This window comes from Carassius gibelio, chromosome B5, assembly GCF_023724105.1.
Source record: "Carassius gibelio isolate Cgi1373 ecotype wild population from Czech Republic chromosome B5, carGib1.2-hapl.c, whole genome shotgun sequence".
Lineage (NCBI taxonomy): Eukaryota > Metazoa > Chordata > Actinopteri > Cypriniformes > Cyprinidae > Carassius > Carassius gibelio.
Window position 1 is genome coordinate 41034549 of NC_068400.1, and position 16973 is coordinate 41051521.

Below are 16973 nucleotides of genomic sequence, written 5' to 3' on the forward strand. Positions count from 1 at the left end.
ACCCTGTTGTCAGTAATTGCACGTCTTGTAACAGATTATGACTTTTAATATGAAGAAGCACAAATTATATTTGAGAGGTACAAAAAATTCAACACAACTCAAGTTTGAGACTTTTAATTTTGAGTGAACTCTGCCTTTAATAGAAATACAGAATTCCCACAATGCATCGCTCCTTTGTCATATGCTCTTTCGTCCCACTTATTATCCAGCCGTTTGTAATGCTTAACAGCTTTCCTCAAATACAGAATAACTTTGCTGTCCTCTCTACTTCTCATCTGCTTCTACATAACTAATCCTCTTAACGCTTCTGAAAGTCCTGTTTGGCGCATTTGTGTTTTAGCGTATAATTGCGCGAGACCGTGTGTGGTTTTCTTGTTTGCGGCTCGTTGTTGGGTGCAGATCGCTGTCTGACTCAAACCCTGAAGTAAATAATGACAAAACGCTCCTACTATTCAGAGAAATGACATTGTGCTTCTAGAAGAGACAGAGAGGGACTGTGACTGATTCTTTTCTCCTCACTCTCGTTCTTCATAACATTATTTATCTCTCGTTTTCTGACTGGCCGCCCCCTCCCTCTCTCCTCGCTCCCCGTAGACGTATGCCATCTCTGCAATAAAGTATTGTCTGTTGGTTTATTGATTCATTTACTGCTTCCAGAGCATTCTTTTTGAAGGAGGAAGGGGTCAGACAGCAGCACATCCATCAAGCGGCCGATTGGGCGAGTGTAATTGAACCCATTTCGGGTGTGTCATAACAAGGATGGAGGGGGGAGGCGGTTATTTGGCCCCTGATGATCTGATGTCAAAGGTCAACTTGGAGCATTTAGAGAGGTCGTGCTCTAACTGTGCACATTCATTCAGAAGAAAGAGATGAGGAAGTAATCAGAGAAGGGTTTTACTTAGTTTTTTTGCTGCATCCCATGAGTCTTGAAGCTGCGTGCATATGTATTGTATCACAGAGCAAGACTTTTCACTAGCTGCATAAAGTTTGCTCTACTTTGTAGTGTTCAGCCAAGAGCTGGCCACTGTCTGATCGTCACGTAACGTGATTAAAAGCATTGTTTTATGTGTTGTTTAGGGGTTTGTTGTTGTTGATCAGAAGTTATGATTACAGATTATTCAGCAGGCATAAAGTAAATAGTTGGGAATATCTTTATACTTGCTACTAAGTGCCATAAATAAAACTTGTGAACATACAGTATCTTGTAAACCTGTGCATGCTGACCTGCAGAACAACAGTCTGATGCATATTTCACAAAATAAAAAAAACAAGAGTTGGCTGAAATCAACTGTTCCATGTGTTATGGATTGCAGGTTTTGTGAATACATTCCCCATAACGGTCTGTGCTTACCATTTGAGACAGAAACTGAATGGTTACACGATTCTACAGTGCTTTAAGTGCTTTCTATCCCTCGTTCTCCATTTGTGACACTAATGCACAGACCCCAAGTTGTTCATTAATTGTATTAAGATGCATTGTCTTCTGGCTGTTACTGTTTCACACAATAAACCTTCTTTAATGGGTTTTTTTTGCCCTAATTTCCTCAGCAGATCAGTCCCTTGAGTTCATTCAGTGGATGTGATTACAGAGAGTAAACCCTTCGAATTGTTAATATCTTTTTGAAATATTTTACGTGCATTAAGTACAAGCTGTTTCAGTGAAACTCACACAGTAATGAAGAGTCTATATGTGCTGAAGATACTAATTATTCATCACCTGAATTGATTTGTTAAAGTGTATTCCGTAATGTGACTGAAGTTTTTTTAAATACTGAGCATGGCATGTTACTCTTATCCTATGAATGAATTTAGTATAATTTATTTATATTTAATAAATATTTTCAACATAAGTAAGCAAATCCTAAATTATTATTACGTTATGCAATCACACAAATTTTAAAACATTTTAATATCTTCATGATTTCCTTTTACTTGATCATCACCGCTCACCTGTAAAGCAGAGCATATCTTGAAAGGCTCCTTTGTTCTAAGGGCTTTTTCAAATCATCACATAATAACTGCATTTTTTATTCTAACTTCTGTATGAAGCCAAAAGCAGTACTTCCCCCTGCTGTCCTGGAGGATGTGTCAATAGACATCAAAACAGACGTCTGGCTCTCGGCTGCAGTTGTACTAAATCCCTTGATCTAAGAGTGTCTCCCTCTCTCTCCCCCTCATCTAACATCTGTCTTTCTCTTTTTCTCAACAGACTTGATGGTTCCTTCTATGAGATCATGTGGGTGGACTTTGAGATTGACAATTTCATCAACCTGCGGTCATCTCAGTCCATCCGCTGGCAGATAGAGTATCCCTCGACCGGAGCGTCTGCCGAAGTCATCTCCACCATCCACATCAGCCAGAGAGACCTACAGGGTATCGTACCCATCGCCGAGGTGAGAGCGCACCGCTCACACAACCTCAGCACCAGGGTTTTCTAGCATCTAACCTTGTGTGTTCATTCCTGCCCAAAATAGTGCTCCCCGTTTATTTTATTTTATGTATTTTTTGTTTATAGATTATAATCTCGGAAGTTTCAGTGATACATCGAGATAATATTCAGATTTCATGACTGTAGTCCCTTTTAAAGTGGGATAGTGGAAAATATATTAATATCAAAACAAATGCACATATTACCTTTAATCTAAAAGCACTCAGACAGGTTCATCTGATGAAAGCATGTCAGAAATTGCTTTGTCGTGTTTTGTCTTGCCAGTTGAACAAACCTAATTTGTATTATATATTTTCATTATTATTATTATTTTTTTATCATTTCACATTAAGTACCCAGAGTTCCCACAGTATTTTATGAGAGTACATTACTTTTTAAAGTTACTTTTTTATTATTTCTACACATTTCTTTGCATTATTATTTCTAGCTGGAGTTTCCATGTAATAAAACTGAAGCACCTATTAGTCACAGGACCAGACTTTGGACTTTATGTGTACAGTCCAGTCCACTTTTGGACAATAATTGCACATTTACAGTGACTGACGTACAGCAAACAGCAACAATATGTTGTTGTTTTATATGTCGTTTAGGGGCAGATAGGTTTGCATTTGATGAAACTGTATGAAGATCATCCACCTGAACTGTGTGTTAGACAGGTAGGGATTCAACTCTATAGGGAGTTAAGTCTTTAAGTCTTTCAGACATGCAGCCTCCTGTGATTGAGAATGATATGAATAACAATACTCTGTCATGTCAGAAACATAGGATGAAAAGAACCATATATCATAAAGACTGCAGAAACTATCTCTCTGCTTTGTAAAACACAGCATGTGCAGTCAATAGTGAAGATGAAGAGCAATAGAGATGCTTGGTATGAGGAATTTATTTAGTAAAATGCTCGCTTTTTTTGACCACATTATTTACATATTAGGAAGAAGATCTGTTTTGTTTTTAATTTGGTTTTACTTTTTGGTAATTGTTATTGACAAGATATTATTTAGTTGTAATGTGGAAATGAGAGAAGAAGAGGATCAGGTTGTGATGTGTGTCTTCCAGATCAACGCTTGTGCTAACCATACACACCTTTTTATTTATTTTATTTTATTATTATTATTATTATTATTATTAAATCACCTTCATATTTGAGCTGCTGATAGGTCAGGTCATGTGTTCTTCTCCCGCAGTTTGTAGCTCCATGAGACATGTGCCTCCAGCAGGGGGGAGAGGTGACTCTCACAGCCCCGATCCGGGCTCTCCTGCTGAGGTACATGATTCCAGCACACAGCCATCAGCTCACTCTCTCCATGGAGCATCTCACAGTAATGAATGGCTGTTTCATCTGTGGGGGGCAAAGTCATAGAGAATGAAGCGGAAGGATAGAGAGTATTTTTATAATGCATATATATATTTCTTTCCTACATTTTTTTCTTTACACACACCATATTTGTTTGGAAATAAATTAATACTTTTATTATGCAAGCATGCATTAAATAGATTAAAAGTGATGGTGAAGTTTATATATTTTTACAAAAAATAATTTCAAATAAATGCTGATCATCAATGATTTCAGAAGAAAAATATTATTCATCACATTCATCTGTTTTCATCATTAATAATTGAAGATTAAAATTAAAGTTTCTTGAGCGCCAATTAGCTTCTTGGAATGATTCCTGAAATATCACGTGAAATAATATTGACAATATTGATGTTTTTACTATATTTTTGAAAATGTTTTATAAATGCATCATTGATGTACATAAGAGCACAAGAGACTTTTGTTTCCAAAACATTAAAATCTTACCTGGATATAATTGAAAAGATAAAAAAATATACAGTACATTTACAGATAATTATATACCGGTATATATATCTCATATAAAATACATTTATTACTAAGTGTTATTGTTTTATAAAGCTTTCTTTTTTCTCTTCATCTTTCCCTCTATACTACATGTCCGTAGTGACATCCAGTCCAAACCTTTTAAAGTTAGAGCTTGTTAGAGTCAGTGAGAACCTGTCAGCAAAGAAAGACAGAGACGCCTGACACCAGAGACTTCCCGGCAGAAAAGGTCAGAAGATGAAAGAAGGCCCAAGCTTGAGTCCTGGACTTCCTGCGGATGTGGCCCAACACTGTACATTAACGAAACACACACACAGACACACACACACACACACACACACACACAAAAAGCCACACGCAAAAGTGTGAAAAAAAAACGATAAGTAAAAGGAGGAGAAAAGATGTGGTACGTGGTGTGATAACGATTAGTAATGTTTTTGTGTAAGATTGAGTTTATACATCAGTGGCGTAAGTAATAAACTGTACCAAATGTAATTTAATTTCTACATCCAAAACTCCCTTTCAAACCCATCCTGTGTGTATTTACCCCATAAATAAACTCTTAACAGGACATATTTGTGCTCAGAGTAGCTTTTAGAACTCGGCGAGTTCCAGTAGAGATACGACCTATTAGCTGTAATTTGCCTCGCTGTGTAGACACTATTTTACCCACAATGAGTATGTACTGAAAGAGGCTATTTCACCCCTCTCCTCTCTTTGGTGTTGAAAGCCAGTTATAAATTGGATCAGTGTGGCTCTTTCCTTACATCTGAGGTGCTGTGTAATTCTGCTTTGGGCTTGTTAGAGTGTTTTAAGCCCCAGACGGGCGATACCTCCAAGCCATTTTCTTAGCTTTTTTCCATCTATCTCTCTCTCATACCTTCTGCCTTCAAACTCACCTCTTCCTCTATATGTGTTCTGTATGTGACCCCTCTATCTTATCGTTCTTGCACTGTGTATGTGTGTTTCCTCATCGTTTGAGTTGTTCCCAGCGGAGTGAGCAGAAGCAGTTGAGTGTCTGAGCAGTAATTAATTCTTAATTGGAACACTTGTTTATCTTTGTTGTTTGAAGATTCCAATGAGTTGCTGAAATACCCAGCGGGGCGTGTAGCTACGAGAGGGGCGGGGCTTTCAGCTGCAGCGCTTAATACCAGTCTGCATGGGTTTGTTTACATTAGGGAAAGATAGCAAGAGTGAGTGAGAGAGAGAGAGAGAGTGCCATGCTTAATAGCGACTGTATTTGAAATTACAAATTTGCACGGTGTTGAGCCGATGCTATGGAGAGATGGGCAAAGAGGAGACTTTAAATGAATTGTTTATGCAGTACTGTGGTTTATTTCGATTACTGTTTCTTGTTGTGTAAATGATTAATGAGTTATAGAACTGGAGATGGTATGGAAGGATATGAGGACAATGAGCGACTGAGGGGGGATCGCAGTGTTCATAAGGAATAAGGGCAGTGGAGAAAACATCTTTCTGTGTGTTTGGGCTTTTCAGAATGTAAATTTGTGGTTTATTTTCATTTTATATTTACACAGTTTTCATATGGCACATGGGACAAACTTTTAACATATTAACAATATGGACTATATCATAACATTTATTACCCAGCAATTCTGCAACATATATTAGCTTTCAGAAGCAATGCCGGCAGCATTAATAGAAAATAAAGTATTTAAATTAAGGAATGTTGTTTTAAAGACTTATGGCTTTTGATTTTCAAGACTCCTAAATATTTTCTTCTACATGACTCTTAATGTATACTAGTATGCATAAATAATATGATTTTTTAATATATATATTTTTTTGTTTTAGACAAAAATAGCAGTGTTTTATGGAAAGGTCACGAAGTGTAAAGTTAGCTGTTTTTAAGGGATTTTGAAAAAAATTCAGATTATTATTTTTTGCTCTTGCCTTTATGAGCAATATTGAAGAACCTGTGCTAATTATTCATTAAGTAGCTTGTATGGGAGTTCCAGGTGTATTTATTCATCATATAATTCTAGAAATAATGATTATAAAAACGTTTTTCAGATCATTTTCTGTTAGGGCTCTGAGTTGTTATATTCCCTGTTTTATAATTATTGTTATTATTAATATTTGTATTTATTATTATTTTATCATTTCTATTTCTAACATTTATTTAACGTTTTATTTATTTATTGTTATTACAAATATTTACTGTTAGAACATAATATATACAATGCATGGACATCATATTCCAGTATATTACGTTATTTGTTGATAAGTCCTCTCCTGCATTTTTCTTTTTATATTGCAAAATAATTACAACAATATAGTAGCATGCATGCTTTATGCACCTGTGATATGTTACTACTAATTCAGCTTTTCATTGTAATATCTTTTTTTGGGGGGCGGGGCATTAATGAACAAATCCTTGGTAAGCTCTGCTGGTGCCATAAAGTGTGGAGAGATGGAAGTGCATCCTAAATTAATGAGAGCTAACACCTAAATGGAATTGCTCACAGATCATTTAATGCATTTTAGGTTTAGTTAGATTGGGATGAATGGAGAGTTGTTTACTTGGTACTCAGTCCATCTGTTTCCTTCAATTTGACCCAATCAGGAAGAGGAGTAGAAAACCTGAAGTTAATCAGCCAATCACAAACGATATATAGGCATTCGTCATTACCCCAAATTACATTTAGATCTCTGAAACATTATCCACCGGTGTCTTTCTTGGTGATGAGAGAATGAGTGGTTCATGCACTATTTAATATTTGTAGTTTTATTTTTGTAATGTTGATTATTTTCCTTGCCTCCTTGGATGAAACCGCAGAAAGAGGGGCTTGAAGCTGCAGCCGCACCAACTGGGACTGGTGCTTTTAGTCTAATTAGAGACAGGAAATTTAAACATCGTCCCGCCTGAAGCAGTTCATTTGAGCCATTACCTTTCATTTCCCAACCATACCTTCATGAGCCATCTTCAGGTTTTTTCAAACACTCAGGCCATATTTGTCTCTCTATATTTCTGTTCGTCTTCCTCATTAGCTTACTTTGAGCAAGCTGAGGAAGGTGGAGGAGAGAGGAAGAAACCAAAAGAGAGAGAGAGAGAGAGAGAGAGAGAGAGAGCAGTCTTGTCTATATTTATCACAGGCGGTACATGGAGCTGCCATGCCTAGTTTTAATAATACGGTATGATGAATGGATGTTTCCCACAGGTCAAAGAAAGAGTGGAGGGAACAGTGGCATCGGAAAAAGAAAGTCCTAAAACGAGAGCCTAAATGGTGATGTTTTGCATTTTTTCCGGTGTGTTTAATAGTCCGACTCTCCCTTTGTGTTTCTGAATAAGACAGAGCGTTGCATTCCGAGGGCCAGGAAGACAGCGACTCCAGGGACCGGAGTCCCTAACAGGCCTAACGGAGGCACACAGTCCACCGAGGGCTTTGATCACTGTTCTATTCATTGTTGCCTTGCCAACTTAGATTTATCACTTCCTCTTCAGAGGCCGTTTTATGCTGTGAGTATGATCAGCAATGTAAAAACTAAATAAAATATAGCCCATCAGGAACTAATGCATTCAGTAGCTAAGGTACGAGCAAAACAAAGTAATCAAATGAAGAAAAAGGTAGTTTGATTTTTGGAAAATGAATATTCTTCAGCATGTCAAAAATACTGCAGAGAAAATCTATAGGAAGGCATTTATAGGGAAAGCCGTTGTGATCATTCTTGACTGGTAGATAGTTTATTGGAGAATAAAAATTATAACTTTCAGTCCATTTTTTTTTTTTTTTTTTGCAATTTTTCACTTTTAATTTCTTAATTCCTGTTTTTTCACCCACTCCTGGGAGTACAAGGTGCTTTCCATGAAATAGATAACTTGGGGGTCATTCACACAGAATGTAATTTTCTATTCCATTGCACTACCTTTACATTATTTTTCTATGTAAACATGATAGTCATATGTGTTTGAGCATTGTAATTGTTTCTTGTGTGAAATGCAGCACTCATGTTAATGCGTTCAACTTTCAAAAAACATGTCTTGAGACCTTATTAAATATTGTTATTATACACTTTATTATTATAAATTAAATCTAAATTAATCTATTAATTAATCTTGATGAATGCAGTTAATACTGAAGCTTGAGTAAAATAATCTTATCATATATGAAGTTGAATATTGCCAATTCCTTTGTGGTTTATTGAGTTTTTTCAATTACTTTTTAAATTTACTGAAATTTCAGTTGTTTTAAAGTTATTGTTCATGTAGACCTCAGATACTTCCAGGAAGTTTATAGTGGGGCAACGTTAATACATTGAATTAGAGAGACAGACATAAAATAAATTATTTACATTATTTATAAATGATACCATGGTTGGTCTGAATACTGAATTCTGATTGGCTGGCAGGTTTGGCATAAAACTACTTAATGTACTTGTAGTTCCAAGTCAGTTTAATCACCGTTCTATATTAATGCGCTGCTTTAATTGATGCACAGAAACCCACACACATAGACAGAGATAGTGAGAGAGAGAGTTGAATTAATTGTTTGTAGAGAGAGACACGCAGACGTAGCACACAGGTAACGCACACACCTGTCATCTCTCTCTCTCTCTCTCTCTGTTTCTCTCCATCGATCGATAATTAATTAAAATAAATGCTATAATTCATTCAAATAAATGTGATCTTAATACACTATTTCATCTCTGATTGTCTGATTTAAAGTGGGCAGAATGCTAGAGCTAACGTGCCATTTTTACGTTACGTCAAATTTTTTTACCCATTCGGTCAAATATTGCACTGCAAAGAGCAATACTAGTTTTAACTTCTCCATAATATATATATATATATATATATATATATATATATATATATATATGGTTGCATCAGTGTTGTTTTTAAAAGATAAAATCCCCAATATTTGAGGATGAATGTGGTCAGCTATCCTTTCCTGCCTTGTAAACATATTTTAGGTTGATGTTACCACAGTAAAGGTCTGCGATAGCTATATAAACAAAATTGTGGTCTTTTACCAAGGTAACTTGAGCCTCTCTATATAAATATAATTATGTGTGTGTGTGTGTGTGTGTGTTTTCTTACAGCTTGTATGTTAATGAAGTGCAATCACATATTAATGTTCATTTTCCCTTTCTAATCTCATGGTAAATTTTAAGTTTGTTGTCTTAGAAAATTAATCCCAAATAAGTGAAGATATTTTAATAAATCCAAGTCTATTAAATAACTCCCCACCTGCTAAAATCATGTTTAAAACCCTAAATTACACAACGATGGATGAAGCTACAAATAACCGTCATTTTTTCCGCTAACAAATGACTTGTCAAAATGGATATTTTGTCTTTACTGTAATTCCTGACAAAGTAGTGTTTGTGAGTCCAGTCTTTATTTGATTACAGCTGTTACCAGGGAAACCGCTATATCTCCTGCTCCAACAGCACCTCCTGCTGGCAGAGGATGAATTTGCATTTGCAAGTCCGTGGGAAATACTAATGTCTATCAGCAAACATAAACAAAAAGCATGCTTCAGAACTCTTTTGAGAAGGTCCTTAAGTTTTGAGCCATGTTTTGTAACTCTTAATTAGACTACTGTTGCTCTCTTGTACCCTGCAAACATTTACTCAAACTCACTTTTATGAGATGAAGAAAAAACAAAGGCAATCTGCCAAACATATCGACCAAAAAAATCAGCATCATATATCGCCCATCAGCTGCCCTGATTTCTAAACATCAGCATCAGCCAGTGAAACACCCATATCGGTCAACCTCTAACCTCTAAGTATTACTCCAAATAAAGTATGTTATTTTATAATTGTATATTTTATAAAGTTATTTATATATATTTGTATAAATAACCCAATAAATAGGTTAATAGATTTAAACTATACTTAGTAAGAAATTAATGTATTTTTAAAATATTAATTATATTTACTAGCCTTTACAGGTCTTCGTTACTATACCAAAAAGTCACAGAATCTAGGTAAAATGCACACCATTATTTGTGCAGCGCATTGTTCAGATACGTCTAGGTAAGATACTGATTTCTTTACTAAGGATTCCTCTAAAGGTCCAGTGAGCATGTTAGGATGAGATGAATAAATGTAGGTCACAGATACACACACACTTGCAAATGTAAGCTTTTAGTTGCAAATTCTTCAAAAGGCAAAGAAATGGAGCCAAGAGTCACACTGTAAAGAAAAGAGCACACGCTTATTCTGTGTGTCAGAGAAAGGAGTTAAAGCTGAGAGCAAACACACACACACATTTGTTTTTGTGAAAAGTGGGGACATCCAAAAGGCTTAATGGTTTTTATAATGTAGAAACTGTATATTCTATCGACCATACACCTACACCTAACCCTAACCCTCACAGGAAACTTTGTTCATTTTTACTTTCTCAAAAAACTCATTCTATATGATTTATAAGCGTTTTGAAAAATGGGGACATGGGTCTCCTTGTAATACCTGTGTCATACCCATGTCATTATACAGAGTTGTGTCCTGATATGTCACAAAAACACACACACACACACACACACACACACACACACACACACACACACACACACACACACACACAATACTGATTCACCTGGATTTTACAGCATGGTTAGTGGAATCATTACACACCAGAGGGTCATGAGGCTCTCACACACACACACACACACACATAGACGCACAAAAACGCTTTGGAGAAATGTTTCCCGTGTTTCTGGCCCTATTAGAGGGCCTGTAATTCAGAGTGTCGTGAAGCTAATTGTCAATTACATCTGATCTATCAGTCTCAGTGCCAGAGCTGCCAAGACCTGCCAAGACGCTCTCTACTTCTACTTCCCTCTCATTCTCCTTTTACTTTCCTCTCGCACCTCTGAGCTCTTCACCTCTAGAGCTTTCCGAGCGCCCTCCTTCAAAGCAGGGCCATTGCACAGCAATTTGGCTGGGTGAAATGGAATTGTGTGCGTGTCCATGAGACAGAAACTCAGACGGCGAGAATGATTCGCTAGATATCGCTGCCTGTTTGTATTCGTATTCCGCACATAAATCCAAAAAGCGAGGGCAGAGTTCTTTAATGTTTTGCTTGATAAGGCTTGTTGGGAGAACAAAAGTAGGTTTTAGCGATTCATCTGGAAAAAAAAAGAATGCTTGACTATCTCTCCGTATCCCGCTGATGCTAATAGTACACTGTTTTTGTACCCTGTGAACTCCTGTTTTGTTGTTTACCTCACTTCCTTATGTCTGAGAAATGAGAGGTAAAGCATTTAAAGTTGAATTTGCGTGAGGTGTCTTGCTCGGCGGGGACCCGAGCGTCCGTTCTCCCTTCATGTGTTTAATGGGTTTGCATTAAATCATCGCTAAGTGCCTTCACCAATTTACCTCTCACTGCTTATCAATGGGAAACTAGAAAGAGCAGAAAAAAGCACAGAGGATGTCTTTTAGAGGGGTTTTAATGTTAATTATATTTAAAATGTTTGTATATACATATTTCAGTTTGATCAGCGATAATACGCATTTAGAAGAAGAGTGAGATGATGGCAGGTGTTTCTGATGGCATTGTGTGTGTTTGTGGTTGTTAGATGAAAAGTGAACGTTAGACAGTGTGAAATATTGATGCTCAGTGTCTCCCTGCTGTGCCCCCTGTTAAAGTTTCAAATGATTTTTAGTTTGGCAGAATCAGCCGTTCCACCCCCCTGAAATACCTCTAGTCTTACCTAATCGCATTCAATTTTTAAAAATGAACTTTTTGGAAAGTAATGGCTCGTTTCCACTGAGCGGTTCAGTACAGTACAGTATGGTACACAATTATTTCCGTCTCCACTGTCAGAAGTTGTGAATGGTACCAAACTAGCGAACTGTACCGTACCACTTTTTTGGTACCCTTCCATTGTGTTATAACTAAAGTGTACTAAAAGGGTGGAGCTAAACTCAACTCAGAACGATGATTGGTTGACTAGAATCGCCACTTTTGTATGATACAAGGGGATAAAGCTTCTCCAGTGTCGGGCTTATTTACATCAGAGTGTGCAAACACAAAAAAAGACAGCCGTGTATTTTATAATTGTATATTTTCACACAGACAGTAGTCATTTCTCAGTATGCGTTCTTTTCTGTTCTTGTGGAAAAAACGCCATTGCCCAAAAACCCGCATAATTTTCAACATTTTTGTGTTATTATATAATGAAATGTAGTTTTAAGAGTTTTCCAGGCGAAAATGTAATTGTTTAAAACTCAAATCTGCCGTTTATTTATGAAGTTAGCGGCTATTTGAAAACTTGCTAAGCTGATTTCGGAGCTCCAGGTAATCGCCGGGTGCTCAGTGCTTTTGTATCCACCATGAGCAGCCTTAGCTCGACCAGTCCTTCTGACATTTGCTGCTGGCTCTGATGTCTCTGTAGTGATTAAACATGAGAAAACAATTAGTCTTGGGTCGGCTGTACTTAACAGGCATTCGTGGTCTCATGAATCTATTATTTGTTCCTGATCATATCGCTTGGGCTGAGCACAAAGCTATGTTTTTATGCTGAAAAAATGTTGGTTATTTGTAGCTTTATCCATCGTTGCATCATTGAGGGTTTTAAACATGATTTTAGCTGGTGGGGAGTTATTTGATAGACTTGGTATTTATTCCAAGGATGCTGAGGGTTGCATTACACCAATCATCAGTATCACATGATCTTAACATTTTTAACAGATTTTTATATTTCTTTTTAATTTTAAGGATTCTTTGAATATAAAAATAAAATCAGCGTCTGTTTAAAGTAGAAATAATTAGAAACATTATGAATATGTTTATTTACTGTAACTTACAATTTAATGCTTCCTTGCTAAATAAAGAAAATTCTTTATGGGAAAAAAAAACAATGCCGTATGGGGTTGTTGAAATGTTTCTTTATTTCTAAAAAGTTATAAGAGATATAGTTATTGTGTGCACACTAAGTCAACACCAACCATTAGTGTTCAGAAAAGAGAAAGCCTCAGGCAGCGCAGAAGTCACATTTCTTTCTGTATACATAATTAGTTACTTTTTATGTAACAGTAGCTAACGTTTGCCCAACACTGATTAGCACATACAGGAAATCAACTGAACCGCAGAAATGTGGGACACAGGACTTAGCAGCTCCGCTTGTCAACAATATGCCTTTGAAATTGTGAGACGGGAACGCAGACACATACAATGGTTATGAAAGACATCTCCTAATTGGATGCTGACATGCTCAAGTGAGCTGTGTGATACAGGAGGAGAAATGTAATGAATCTGCTAATTAGAGGTTAACTTGAAGTGTGCACACAGCTGTCAGAAGAGTGTTTAGTTTTATGCTGATGACCACATGCAGCTCCTCCCACTTGTTTCCCACAACCATTATGCGTCATTTTTCATGTTTATTGTTAGTTTTATTTGATGCCTCATGCCAAAGTGTTGACAGCCGACCATATTAGTCTGATTTTTGGCTCAGGTTCTGCTTACTTGCTAGTGTGTGTAGATTGTTGTTGTTGTAATTATTCAGTTTCTTTAAGGGTGAGCACAGTATGGGAGTTAATTGTTTTCTGCTGTGACCTGCACATTTCACCAGCACGGTCGCGTTTACAAGCTTGTATTTCAAAGCTTAATTATGGTCAGTTACGAGCTGCCGTTGAGGCCTTGGAGGTGAACCGCGCAGCTAGATGTTTTTGACCTCCCTGATTTTATGGCTGTTTAGCTTTGTATTTAATACAAGATGAAAGCCGTTGCATTTATAGCAGGTGCACGGCACTGATAATGACAGCCAGTGGTGATGTACTTAGACACAGTGCATTGTGGGGGATCAGGTGACACTCCCCTCGAGAGACTGTTTATTTCCATTCGAGTTTCGGCTTCCAAGTTTGAAGTTGCGAATAATTGGATAGTTTCTCTTAGAAAGCAACAAAATGACCTGTCATTGTAATTACACTGACATTTACTGTGACCTCTTTCTGTACCAACCTGCCTTACCGGAGTGGCATTCACACCCTCCTGTTCAGGTTCTCTGAAGCTCGATAACCCCCACAACCCAAATTTCACCGGATCGAATCGCCTGCCAGTGGAATCACCCAGACATTGTGACACAAAATAATTAGAGGCACGTATCGATAGTTCCTAAAGTGTTAATGTGCCTTAATTGAGTTCTGTTTTTAGCACACATGATCTCCATCCACTGTTTAAACGGGAGGAGAGTTTCCTGTTAAATCCATATTGACATAGCCATATGCAGACCATTATCCTCAGAACTTAATTAGTGTTAAGCATTGCTACTTTTTAAAACCCATAAAATTAAACTACATGTGCTTCAGGCATTAATCAATACCCAGTGTTTGGAATAATTCCGTTTAAAAGAACGGCATTAGGTAACGACGTTATTTTTTCAGTAACGGGGTAATATAACTAATTACTTTTCCCGTCGTTACAACGCCGTTAACATTACTGGACGTTAAATGCGGTGCGTTACTATGCATTGATTAAATAAACTATGTAATCCGCACGCACCCCTGGCTCACACAGCGTGAGCAGGTGGGTTAATGACGAGATAAGCGATTATGATTGGCTAATCCAGAGTCATGTGTTTCATGATCCAATCAGAGCCAGTCTTTTTACGCCAGCGGCGCCAAACACACACTTCGCAGCAGCAGCAGAGATGGCAAGTCAGGAGCAATCCGATGAAAAGTTGGCATTTTCAAGGTGGAGATATAAGCACTACTTTAAATTCATTGTGGTCAAAGGCAAGAACGTGCATGTAATGTGTACATGTAATGTGATACACACGCATCTACAAAGCTAGTGGCCAAAACCACTTTTCTTACAAAGATAATACTTGAAATGCAGGATAAAACTCTTGCTGTCTGTTGACGTGCAATAAATATCGAAAGTTATGTACGAACACCTGTCTGTTCCTCTCATTAACTGACTTGTGAAAACTGCTAAATATATATATATATATATATATATATATATATATATATATAAAACACACATAGTTACTTCATAGGTAATGAGTTAATTTTATTATAGAGTAATTCAGTTACTAACTCAGTTACTTTTTGGAACAAGTAGTGAGTAACTATAACTAATGACATTTTTAAAGTAACGTTCCCAACAGTGATCATACCTCAAATTATGCAGTTTGTTGCAAACTTGATGTATGTGTGCTTTTTTTTAAAGCAATTGTGCTTAAAATCTTAGTGACTCAGTATTGTTCAGTTATAAATACACACACATTTATAGTGTTACAAGCAATTTCTTTTTCAAATAAATCCTGTTATTTTGAACAACATAAAAGAAACCTTAAAAAAAAAAAAGATCCGACATTATTAATAAGAAGAAATTTACCTTGAGCACTAACTCAGGATATTAGAATGATTTCTGAAGGATTTCTGGAGTAAAGATGATGAAAATTCAGCTTTACCGTCTCAGGAATGAATTGCATTTTAAAATATATCGAAATAGAAAAATTTCACAATATTACAATTTTACTGCGTTTTCGATCAAATAAATGCGGCTTGGTAAGCATTAGAGACTTCTTTCAAAAACATGAAATCTTAGATGAAAAACTATTAAACAGTAGTAGAAAAATCTATTTCATATCACTCTACACATTGAATTACATTGACGCAAACTCAGAGTCAGTTCAGAGATTGATAGAATCTCTTGTTCAATTCTTCTTTGACTGTGTGTCCTGCCTTGTGCTTCTCGTTCGGTCCCGATGTGCTACAGCTTCAGCGCTGCGGTGGGGAATCTCCTTGGATTAGTTGAATGATGCAGGCTTAGGTCTTTCTGATGCTTTATTGATTGGGCTTTGGTCAGGCTGCTCTCTGGACCGCAGTGACAGATCCTGTTGTTGGAGGGTTTCGGTTCAGTGCGTCCTAAACCGCAGTCTGTGTGGTGAGGTCATTTGTGGTTGTCAGAGTAATTGGGCAGAGCACAGAGGTTTGAAGAAACACCACGTCTGCAATCAAATCTGCTGGATCGTCATCGCAATGATATTTTTAATCAGGCCATTTTTATATGCCTCTTCCTGGCAATTAAAATCACGATTTGGCCCAAAATCATTCGCATTTCACAGCTCGGAGGTTCATTAATAAAACACAGATCACAACCCTTTCGTTCACTGCAACCAATTATAACAAATTCGCTATCCCCATCCAATATCACGTCTCCATGCTAAAGGCATCTGATTGATGGTTTGTTATTTACTGAGGAGAAACTTCAGCCTCTGTACACAAGACGTTCTCAGTTTTATAGCTTTCGCATTCGCCGCCCATTGCCCATCTGAGCCGATCCTCCATCCAGCCTCTATTTAGGGGAGGAAACGCGACCCATAAATCACCACGGTGCCCACGGACACCTCTCTTCTCTTAACGTTTTGTGATATATAGGGCTCTGTGCGCTATAGCTGGCGTTATGGCAGGAGGAGCTTACGGAAAATTGGATATCGAGGCAAAAGGGGAAAACAGGAAATGAGCTTAAGAATCGCAATGTGATTGGGCCAGGGGGCAAGAGAGCAGAAATTAGCATAAGACGCAGAGTAGCAAACTGAGATTGGCCCAGAACATGACAACTGCATAGTAATTATCCCCCCTACTCTTTCTCATAAATTCTCAATGGGCAGTTGCATGAACACTGGCCCTTTTAATGGCACAATTTCCACAGCAGTCTGGGAGGTGGAAGACTGTGGGCTGAAATGCAGAAAGTTCAGCTTC

At 37.3% G+C, this 16973-nt stretch overlaps 1 protein-coding gene across 2 annotated transcripts in view; it reads left to right on the plus strand.

Annotated features, from left to right (window-relative positions):
• Positions 1-16973, plus strand: part of LOC127957028 (transmembrane protein 132C-like) — a 181478-nt gene that overhangs the window by 131757 nt on the left and 32748 nt on the right. For both annotated transcript variants that reach the window (XM_052555360.1, XM_052555361.1), the window contains one exon: positions 2210-2393. In XM_052555360.1, coding sequence (XP_052411320.1) covers positions 2210-2393 — 184 coding nt within the window. The remainder of the gene's footprint in view (positions 1-2209; positions 2394-16973) is intronic.